The 11,900-nt window shown below is 52.7% G+C and overlaps 1 protein-coding gene across 2 annotated transcripts in view; it reads right to left on the bottom strand.

The window, feature by feature from the left end:
- Positions 1–462: 462 nt before the first annotated feature.
- Positions 463–11,900, bottom strand: part of USH1C (USH1 protein network component harmonin) — a 63,083-nt gene continuing 51,645 nt past the window's right edge. For both annotated transcript variants that reach the window (XM_069964983.1, XM_069964982.1), the window contains 3 exons: positions 10,951–11,060; positions 10,043–10,098; positions 463–2,102 (listed from right to left, as the gene is read on the bottom strand). In XM_069964983.1, coding sequence (XP_069821084.1) covers positions 2,090–2,102; positions 10,043–10,098; positions 10,951–11,060 — 179 coding nt within the window. In that variant the 3' untranslated portion in view covers positions 463–2,089. The remainder of the gene's footprint in view (positions 2,103–10,042; positions 10,099–10,950; positions 11,061–11,900) is intronic.

Below are 11,900 nucleotides of genomic sequence, written 5' to 3'. Positions count from 1 at the left end.
GGTATAACATAAGCATCTCCTATATCTGTTGGACAGGACGCTGTTATAACACTATAATAATGTGATGGGAGTGGTGTCTGCTGGGAGTAGTTGGAGCCTGATGTTCTCTTCCCCTTTCACCTCTTGTCTTCTTGCAGCCTCCGGAGCAGCGCTCCCAGTGTTTATTATTTGGTCTCAGTAGAACATCTGCAGCCATCTGCCGTGTCCGGCGCTGCTCAGGGACCGTCTCCAAGGCTCGGGGTCACTCTGCGCCTTGTGTGGGAAAATGAGACAATCCCTCCAGAAATTCTCAGGAATTGTGGGTAAGCATCCGGCCCCACACTGCGCACGGACAGCCGCCTCGCTCCCATAGCAGTAGCGCAGTATTGTAGCCGTACAAGACAGATATCACCACTGGGACCGCCCACAGCCGCAGATACATGAGGAGGGGATTGTGGGTAATATAGATCAGCAGTGACACCATTACCGGGACTCACAAAGCTTTATTAGTGTTTATTAATGAAATGACCAAGGTCTGTCATCTTCTAGTAATGACTGGAGCAGAGATCTATCATCTTCTAGTAATGTCTGGAGCAGAGATCTGTCATCTTCTAGTAATGTCCGGAGCAGAGATCTGTCATCTTCTAGTAATGTCTGGAGCAGAGATCTGTCATCTTCTAGTAATGTCCGGAGCAGAGATCTGTCATCTTCTAGTAATGTCCGGTGCAGAGATCTGTCATCTTCTAGTAATGTCCGGAGCAGAGGTCTGTCATCTTCTAGTAATGTCTGGTGATGAGATCTGTCATCTTCTAGTAATGTCCGGTGCAGAGATCTATCATCTTCTAGTAATGTCTGGAGCAGAGATCTGTCATCTTCTAGTAATGTCCGGAGCAGAGGTCTGTCATCTTCTAGTAATGTCTGGAGCAGAGATCTGTCATCTTCTAGTAATGTCCGGAGCAGAGATCTGTCATCTTCTAGTAATGTCCGGAGCAGAGATCTGTCATCTTCTAGTAATGTCCGGAGCAGAGATCTGTCATCTTATAATAATGTCCGGAGCAGAGATCTGTCATCTTCTAGTAATGTCCGGAGCAGAGATCTGTCATCTTCTAGTAATGTCCGGAGCAGAGGTCTGTCATCTTCTAGTAATGTCCGGAGCAGAGATCTGTCATCTTCTAGTAATGTCTGGTGATGAGATCTGTCATCTTCTAGTAATGTCTGGAGCAGAGATCTGTCATCTTCTAGTAATGTCTGGAGCAGAGATCTGTCATCTTCTAGTAATGTCCGGAGCAGAGGTCTGTCATCTTCTAGTAATGTCCGGAGCAGAGATCTGTCATCTTCTAGTAATGTCCGGAGCAGAGATCTGTCATCTTCTAGTAATGTCCGGTGATGAGATCTGTCATCTTCTAGTAATGTCCGGTGCAGAGATCTGTCATCTTCTAGTAATGTCTGGAGCAGAGGTCTGTCATCTTCTAGTAATGTCTGGAGCAGAGATCTGTCATCTTCTAGTAATGTCCGGAGCAGAGATCTGTCATCTTCTAGTAATGTCCGGAGCAGAGATCTGTCATCTTCTAGTAATGTCCGGAGCAGAGATCTGTCATCTTATAATAATGTCCGGAGCAGAGATCTGTCATCTTCTAGTAATGTCCGGAGCAGAGATCTGTCATCTTCTAGTAATGTCCGGAGCAGAGGTCTGTCATCTTCTAGTAATGTCCGGAGCAGAGATCTGTCATCTTCTAGTAATGTCTGGTGATGAGATCTGTCATCTTCTAGTAATGTCTGGAGCAGAGATCTGTCATCTTCTAGTAATGTCTGGAGCAGAGATCTGTCATCTTCTAGTAATGTCTGGAGCAGAGATCTGTCATCTTCTAGTAATGTCTGGAGCAGAGATCTGTCATCTTCTAGTAATGTCTGGAGCAGAGATCTGTCATCTAGTAATGTCCGGAGCAGAGGTCTGTCATCTTCTAGTAATGTCCGGAGCAGAGATCTGTCATCTTCTAGTAATGTCCGGAGCAGAGGTCTGTCATCTTCTAGTAATGTCCGGAGCAGAGATCTGTCATCTTCTAGTAATGTCTGGTGATGATATCTGAGTTTTCATGATCATGTCTTTTCACTAAAATAATGTTCTAGAGAATAAAATAAAACAAAACAAAAAAAACAAAATGAGTCAAAAAGTCCAATGAGACTTGAAATATTATAGGGTAAAACATAGTCTTTATTATCAATCCGCTATCTCTACAGGATACCGGGGGGGGGGGGGGAGGATTTAATGAACATGATTCCTTACTGTTAGAGCAGTGCAAGGAGACATTATAATAACTGAACACACATGCACATACACATTATATATATATACACACACACACACACACACACACACACACACGAGGATAATAAGTATATAATACACTGCTGTATACCTACACAGAATGGAGAGATATATACACACTCATACAGGGGGATAATAAGTATATAATACACTGCTGTATACCTACACAGAATGGGGAGATATATACTTATTATCCCTCTCCTGTATGAGTGTGTATATATCTCCCCATTCTGTGTAGGTATACAGCAGTGTATTATATACTTATTATCCTTCTCCTGTATGAGTGTGTATATAATACACTGCTGTATACCTACACAGAATGGAGAGATATATACACACTCATACAGGAGAGGGATAATAAGTATATATCTCCCCATTCTGTGTAGGTATACAGCAGTGTATTATATACTTATCCCCCTCCTGTATGAGTGTGTATATATCTCCCCATTCTGTGTAGGTATACAGCAGTGTATTATATACTTATTATCCCTCTCCTGTATGAGTGTGTATATAATACACTGCTGTATACCTACACAGAATGGAGAGATATATACACACTCATACAGGAGGGGGATAATAAGTATATAATACACTGCTGTATACCTACACAGAATGGGGAGATATATATACACACTCATACAGGAGGATAATAAGTATATAATACACTGCTGTATACCTACACAGAATGGAGATATATACACACTCATACAGGAGGAGGATAATAAGTATATAATACACTGCTGTATACCTACACAGAATGGGGAGATATATATACACACTCATACAGGAGGATAATAAGTATATAATACACTGCTGTATACCTACACAGAATGGATATATACACACTCATACAGGAGGAGGATAATAAGTATATAATACACTGCTGTATACCTACACAGAATGGAGATATATACACACTCATACAGGAGGAGGATAATAAGTATATAATACACTGCTGTATACCTACACAGAATGGGGATATATATACACTTATATAGTATATAATACATTGCTGATCACAGTTATATATACAGGGGGGTGCTGATCACAGATATAAATATATATATTTATATACAGTGGTACCTTGGTTTAAGAGTAACTTGGATTAAGAGCATTTTGGTTTAAGAGCATTGCTTTGGTGTAAGAGCTCCCTGTACTGGGTGGGAGGGGGAGTGGGGGAGGGGCAGGGTCTGCATAGCGGGGTCTACAGCCCTGTACTCTGACCCAGGAAGTCTCCCTCACCTTCCAAATCATAGCAGATCCACTTCAGGCTGGGGCTTACATCAGGGGACAGGACTGTGAGGGTAATCTCTCCATAGCTGTAACCCCTCCCTCCCCGGACAGAGAGTGCTGCATGTATGTGCCCACATCTGCCCTGCTCATTCCTTCCTGCTCCCTGCAGTCTCTGTCCGCCCTTGTGTTTCCCATCCTCTCCATTACTGTACAGTAACTTATATATCACAGATTCTGCTGGTTATGAATCTTTGTTTCATCTGTTTTACATGTAATTCAGAAAAATAAATATTTATTTTTGGGGTGTGGAACCAATTGTCTGCATATCAGTGATTTCTTATGGGAAAATTTGCTTTGGTTTAAGAGTGGATTTGGATTACAAGTACGGACCCAGAACGAATTATGTTCGTAATCCAAGGCACCACTGTATGTATTATTATTATATATATATACATATACACACACACACACACACACAGGGGGGGGTGCTGATCACAGTTATATATACAGGGGGGTGCTGATCACAGTTATATATACAGGGGGGGTGCTGATCACAGTTATATATACAGGGGGGGTGCTGATCACAGTTATATATACAGGGGGGGTGCTGATCACAGTTATATATACAGGGGGGGGTGCTGATCACAGTTATATATACAGGGGGGGGTGCTGATCACAGTTATATATACAGGGGGGGTGCTGATCACAGTTATATATACAGGGGGGGTGCTGATCACAGTTATATATACAGGGGGGGTGCTGATCACAGTTATATATACAGGGGGGGTGCTGATCACAGTTATATATACAGGGGGGGGGTGCTGATCACAGTTATATATACAGGGGGGGTGCTGATCACAGTTATATATACAGGGGGGGTGCTGATCACAGTTATATATACAGGGGGGGTGCTGATCACAGTTATATATACAGGGGGGGTGCTGATCACAGTTATATATACAGGGGGGGGTGCTGATCACAGTTATATATACAGGGGGGGTGCTGATCACAGTTATATATACAGGGGGGGTGCTGATCACAGTTATATATACAGGGGGGGTGCTGATCACAGTTATATATACAGGGGGGGTGCTGATCACAGTTATATATATATATATATATATATATATATATATATATATATATACACCCAGACCCACACACACACATACAGGTGGCAGTTCTGTGGACGACTTGTGATGGATTTTTCTGTATTTCAGGATCAGAGGAAATAGACAATGAGATGGAAACCGCAGGGGGTTGTGGGCACTATCCTGTACCCCCGGTCACACCATGGCGGCACTATCCTTTACCCCCCGGTCACACCATGGCGGCACTATCCTTTACCCCCGGTCACACCATGGCGGCACTATCCTTTACCCCCGGTCACACCATGGCGGCACTATCCTTTACCCCCCGGTCACACCATGGCGGCACTATCCTTTACCCCCCGGTCACACCATGGCGGCACTATCCTTTACCCCCCGGTCACACCATGGCGGCACTATCCTTTACCCCCAGTCACACCATGGCGGCACTATCCTTTACCCCCAGTCACACCATGGCGGCACTATCCTTTACCCCCCGGTCACACCATGGCGGAACTATCCTTTACCCCCCGGTCACACCATGGCGGCACTATCCTTTACCCCCCGGTCACACCATGGCGGAACTATCCTTTACCCCCCGGTCACACCATCGCGGCACTATCCTTTACCCCCCGGTCACACCATGGCGGCACTATCCTTTACCCCCCGGGACACCATGGCGGCACTATCCTTTACCCCCGGTCACACCATGGCGGCACTATCCTTTACCCCCGGTCACACCATGGCGGCACTATCCTTTACCCCCGGTCACACCATGGCGGCACTATCCTTTACCCCCGGTCACACCATGGCGGCACTATCCTTTACCCCCGGTCACACCATGGCGGAACTATCCTTTACCCCCCCCGGTCACACCATGGCGGCACTATCCTTTACCCCCCGGTCACACCATGGCGGCACTATCCTTTACCCCCAGTCACACCATGGCGGCACTATCCTTTACCCCCCGGTCACACCATGGCGGCACTATCCTTTACCCCCGGTCACACCATGGCGGCACTATCCTTTACCCCCCGGTCACACCATGGCGGCACTATCCTTTACCCCCCGGTCACACCATGGCGGAACTATCCTTTACCCCCCGGTCACACCATCGCGGCACTATCCTTTACCCCCCGGTCACACCATGGCGGCACTATCCTTTACCCCCCGGGACACCATGGCGGCACTATCCTTTACCCCCGGTCACACCATGGCGGCACTATCCTTTACCCCCGGTCACACCATGGCAGCACTATCCTTTACCCCCGGTCACACCATGGCGGCACTATCCTTTACCCCCGGTCACACCATGGCGGCACTATCCTTTACCCCCGGTCACACCATGGCGGCACTATCCTTTACCCTGGGTCATTGGTCACTGTTCATGTTTTGGCTTTTTGATTTGGGCCTCAGGGTCTGTCAGCCATAGTATCAGTCAGTGTTATAGATTGTGTGACCTATGGGTAAGAAAGAACGGCCCCTCCCGTACAGCACGGCCACCTCTCCCATGTGGGGCCTGTACACTACGGCGGGGAAGGAGGTGCCACACAGGACGTGTGATGAGGGAAGTTCCGCACCATACAGGACGTGTGATGAGGGAAGTTCCGCACCATACAGGACGTGTGATGAGGGAAGTTCCGCACCATACGGGACGTGTGATGAGGGAGGTTCCGCACCATACGGGACGTGTGATGAGGGAGGTTCCGCACCATACGGGACGTGTGATGAGGGAGGTTCCGCACCATACAGGACGTGTGATGAGGGAGGTTCCGCACCATACAGGACGTGTGATGAGGGAGGTTCCGCACCATACGGGACGTGTGATGAGGGAGGTTCCGCACCATACGGGACGTGTGATGAGGGAGGTTCCGCACCATACGGGACGTGTGATGAGGGAGGTTCCGCACCATACGGGACGTGTGATGAGGGAGGTTCCGCACCATACGGGACGTGTGATGAGGGAGGTTCCGCACCATACGGGACGTGTGATGAGGGAGGTTCCGCACCATACGGGACGTGTGATGAGGGAGGTTCCGCACCATACGGGACGTGTGATGAGGGAGGTTCCGCACCATACGGGACGTGTGATGAGGGAGGTTCCGCACCATACGGGACGTGTGATGAGGGAGGTTCCGCACCATACGGGACGTGTGATGAGGGAGGTTCCGCACCATACGGGACGTGTGATGAGGGAGGTTCCGCACCATACGGGACGTGTGATGAGGGAGGTTCCGCACCATACAGGACGTGTGATGAGGGAGGTTCCGCACCATACAGGACGTGTGATGAGGGAGGTTCCGCACCATACAGGACGTGTGATGAGGGAGGTTCCGCACCATACGGGACGTGTGATGAGGGAGGTTCCGCACCATACGGGACGTGTGATGAGGGAGGTTCCGCACCATACGGGACGTGTGATTGCTGCACATTACAGCTGTATGATCAGTATTAGAGATGAGAATTTACTTATAAGGCTTCACTATCAGCCAATCACCAGCTGCTGAATAACTGACTGCCGCTCCTCCACCGACTGGCTTCTACATGACTGCAACCCCTCCCCAGCTGCCTAATAACTTACTGCAGCTTCTCCCCAGCTGCCTTATTACCGACTACTGCTCTTCCCTGGCTGCCATATAAGGCAGCCGGGGGGAGTGGCAGTCAGTTATAAGGCAGCCGGTGGAGGAGCGGCAGTCAGTTATAAGGCAGCCGGTGGAGGAGCGGCAGTCAGTTATAAGGCAGCCGGTGGAGGAGCGGCAGTCAGTTATAAGGCAGCCGGTGGAGGAGCGGCAGTCAGTTATAAGGCAGCCGGTGGAGGAGCGGCAGTCAGTTATAAGGCAGCCGGTGGAGGAGCGGCAGTCAGTTATAAGGCAGCCGGTGGAGGAGCGGCAGTCAGTTATAAGGCAGCCGGTGGAGGAGCGGCAGTCAGTTATAAGGCAGCCGGTGGAGGAGCGGCAGTCAGTTATAAGGCAGCCGGTGGAGGAGCGGCAGTCAGTTATAAGGCTGCCGGTGGAGGAGCGGCAGTCAGTTATAAGGCAGCCGGTGGAGGAGCGGCAGTCAGTTATAAGGCAGCCGGTGGAGGAGCGGCAGTCAGTTATAAGGCAGCCGGTGGAGGAGCGGCAGTCAGTTATAAGGCAGCAGCTGATAAGCTAATTGCAGAGATAATGAAGCTATTCGGGTGTAATGACTATGACAAGGAGGGGCAGGAGAGGGGGCAGCAGAGGCTGCGCTCTATACATCAGTCCTGTAATACACCACTGCTTATAATGGTATTGAGGGTTTGGTGCCCTCTAGTGGCTCATTCTAGGTGCTACATAACATCCGATCCCCGACCAGAGAATGAAAGTCCGGTGATGGATCCGCCCATCGCCTCCCCTCCCGTCCCCACCCCTCCCGGGTGATGGAGCCGCCTGTCCCCCTCCCGGGTGATGGAGCCGCCTGTCCCCCTCCCGGGTGATGGAGCCGCCTGTCCCCCTCCCGGGTGATGGAGCCGCCTGTCCCCCTCCCGGGTGATGGAGCCGCCCGTCCCCCTCCCGGGTGATGGAGCCGCCCGTCCCCCTCCCGGGTGATGGAGCCGCCCGTCCCCCTCCCGGGTGATGGAGCCGCCCGTCCCCCTCCCGGGTGATGGAGCCGCCCGTCCCCCTCCCGGGTGATGGAGCCGCCCGTCCCCTCCCGTTCTCGTGCGATGGATCTGCCCATCCTCTCCCGTCCCAAGTGATGGATCTGCCCATCCTCTCCCGTTCCAGGTGATGGATCTGCCCATCCTCTCCCGTTCCAGGTGATGGATCTGCCCATCCTCTCCCGTCCCAGGTGATGGATCTGCCCATCCTCTCCTGTCCCAGGTGATGGATCTGCCCATCCTCTCCCGTCCCAGGTGATGGATCCGCCCGGTCCCCTCCCGTCCCAGGTGATGGATCCGCCTGTCCCCTCCCGGGTGATGGATCCGCCTCTCCCCTCCCGTGCGATGGATCTGCCCATCCTCTCCCCTCCCGGGTGATGGATCCGCCTCTCCCCTCCCGTCTCGTGCGATGGATCTGCCCATCCTCTCCCGTCCCAGGTGATGGATCTGCCCATCCTCTCCCGTCTCAGGTGATGGATCTGCCCATCCTCTCCCGTCTCAGGTGATGGATCTGCCCATCCTCTCCCGTTCCAGGTGATGGATCTGCCCATCCTCTCCCGTCCCAGGTGATGGATCTGCCCATCCTCTCCCGTCCCAGGTGATGGATCTGCCCATCCTCTTCCGTCCCAGGTGATGGATCTGCCCATCCTCTCCCGTCCCAGGTGATGGATCTGCCCATCCTCTCCCGTCCCAGGTGATGGACCCTCCCGTCTCGGCCATGCTGACGTAGCTCTGTGCACGGGGCAGATGCCAAGTCCTCAGTTGTTGGGGGTGCAGCCCCTTACCCATCAGCAGGAGTGCCACCCATTGTCCAGCACTGACCCGGGGAGCCGCCATGTTATAGCATCCTATCCCTGGGCCCACTGACCCGCTAACCTAACATGCCGCCATATTTTCCCACCAACCCTGCCATGGGAATCACAGCTTGATGACAATGAGTGAAGTTAGCGGCGAGCGGCCGTGACTTCTCATCAGCAGCCGTCCAGAGAACTGCCGCCGGGGTCACACCACTGCCGCACACCGGGGGGGGGGGGTCACCTGACAGTTCTGGCCGCTGCCTCAGGAAGCCGCATCTATAAGCACAGAAGTGGTTGCCAAACTGCTCAGGGGCATCAGGGGGGCTGCAGGGAACACAACGGGATCAGCAAAGCGGGAATACAAGGCGCTCCACCTGCCGCAAACCCGACTACAGGGGAGAATCCGTCATACACCACTAGGGGGCAAATGCTAACAAACTGCCCCAATGTGGTACCTCATTGGCACAGCTCCCCTCTTACCTGTTCATGTCACAGAGCACGCCCACCACAACCCTCCCATACAAGTCAATGGGTGATGACCTCTGGTGTCCTTCACTGCCTCCCTGCAACTTTCCATAAATCTAATCCTATGCCTTTAAGGAGTGGCTGTGCTCACCGCTGCCCCCTATACCGACCGCCGCCCCCTACACCGACCGCCGCCCCCTACGCCGACCACCGCCCCCTACGCCGACCGCCGTCCCCTACGCCGACCACCGCCCCCTACGCCGACCGCCGCCCCCTACGCCGACATGGCAGATAAGCAGCAATATGGGCCAGCCGAGGAATCTAACCCTCCTCTCCTGGACTGGGGGGAGAGGGGGTGCATGGGAGGGTCGGGTCCACGGTACAGTGATATGGGGGGTATAATACAGAGACAGACAGTGCCCCCAGTATACCACAGCACTTCACATAGAAACCCACAAATAACCAATGCCCCTACAAGAGGATGAGAGTCACAGGGGAGGAGTCATGTCAGCAAATCACAGGAGATGGCACTTACACCTCATCATCATATTCCTTAGGAGGAGAAACAGCGATAACCAGGTCAATCCAATCCTGGGGATAGAAGAAGAAGAGGATGAGGAGGATGAGGAGGAAGAGGAGGAAGAGGATGAGGATAAGAAGGCAGGTAATAAACAAGGAGGGGGAAAAGGCAGGAGGAGGAAGAGGATGAGAGGGTGGAGGATAAGAAGGCAGGAGGAGGGAGGAGAAGAAGGAGGAGGGAGGAGAAGAAGGACGAAGAGAAGGAGGAGGAGGAGGGGGAAGGAGGAGGGAGGAGGAGAAGGATAAGAAGGCAGGAGGAGGGAGGAGAAGGATAAGAAGGCAGGAGGAGGGAGGAGAAGAAGGAGGAGGGAGGAGAAGAAGGAGGAGGAGGGAGGAGAAGAAGGAGGAGGAGGGAGGAGAAGAAGGAGGAGGAGGGAGGAGAAGAAGGAGGAGGAGGGAGGAGAAGAAGGAGGAGGAGGGGGAAGGAGGAGGAGGAGGGGGAAGGAGGAGGAGGAGGGGGAAGGAGGAGGAGGAGGGGGAAGGAGGAGGAGGGGGAAGGAGGAGGAGGAGGGGGAAGGAGGAGGAGGGGGAAGGAGGAGGAGAAGAAGGAGGAGGAGGGGGTAGGTGGAGGATGAGGAGGAGTGAGGAGGAGAAGGAAGGAGGAGGAAGAGGAGAAGGAGAGGGTGGAGGATAAGAAGGCAGGAGGAGGGAGGAGGAGGAGAAGGAGGAGGAGGGAGGAGGAAGAGGATGAGAGGGTGGAGGATAAGAAGGCAGGAGGAGGATGAGGGGTAGAAGGAGAAGGAAAAACGGATGAGAAGGCTAATATGGATAAGGGGGAAGAGGAAGAGGGGATGGAAAGGAGGATGATGAGGGGCAGCAGGATGAGGGGGTGGAGGAGACATCGCTCTGTTGAATTGTACTCACCCCCCCAGAGTTCCAGGCTCTGGAAAGCGTGCTCTGCGCCTCCGATAATGTCACATCCAGGAGGATCTTCCCATTGACAGCCAGGATCTCGTCCCCCTGCACAATCCCACCTAGAGGAAACAGGCAGCCATCAGATACACCCCTCCCCCGAGGACTGATCCCACCTACAGGAGACAGCCATCAGATACACCCCTCCCCCAAGGACTGATCCCACCTACAGGAGACAGGCAGCCATCAGATACACCCCTCCCCCGAGGACTGATCCCACCTACAGGAGACAGGCAGCCATCAGATACACCCCTCCCCCGAGGACTGATCCCACCTACAGGAGACAGGCAGCCATCAGATACACCCCTCCCCCGAGGACTGATCCCACCTACAGGAGACAGCCATCAGATACACCCCTCCCCAAGGACTGATCCCACCTACAGGAGACAGCCATCAGATACACCCCTCCCCCGAGGACTGATCCCACCTACAGGAGACAGGCAGCCATCAGATACACCCCTCCCCCGAGGACTGATCCCACCTACAGGAGACAGGCAGCCATCAGATACACCCCTCCCCCGAGGACTGATCCCACCTACAGGAGACAGGCAGCCATCAGATACACCCCTCCCCCGAGGACTGATCCCACCTACAGGAGACAGGCAGCCATCAGATACACCCCTTCCCCAAGGACTGATCCCACCTACAGGAGACAGCCATCAGATACACCCCTCCCCCAAGGACTGATCCCACCTACAGGAGACAGGCAGCCATCAGATACACCCCTCCCCCGAGGACTGATCCCACCTACAGGAGACAGGCAGCCATCAGATACACCCCTCCCCCAAGGACTGATCCCACCTACAGGAGACAGCCATCAGATACACCCCTCCCCCGAGGACTGATCCCACCTACAGGAGACAGGCAGCCATCAGATACACCCCTCCCCCGAGGACTGATCC

This window comes from Dendropsophus ebraccatus, chromosome 4 (assembly GCF_027789765.1).
Source record: "Dendropsophus ebraccatus isolate aDenEbr1 chromosome 4, aDenEbr1.pat, whole genome shotgun sequence".
Lineage (NCBI taxonomy): Eukaryota > Metazoa > Chordata > Amphibia > Anura > Hylidae > Dendropsophus > Dendropsophus ebraccatus.
Note: the sequence above shows the minus strand (reverse complement) of the source record. Positions and strands in the feature narration are given on the sequence as shown.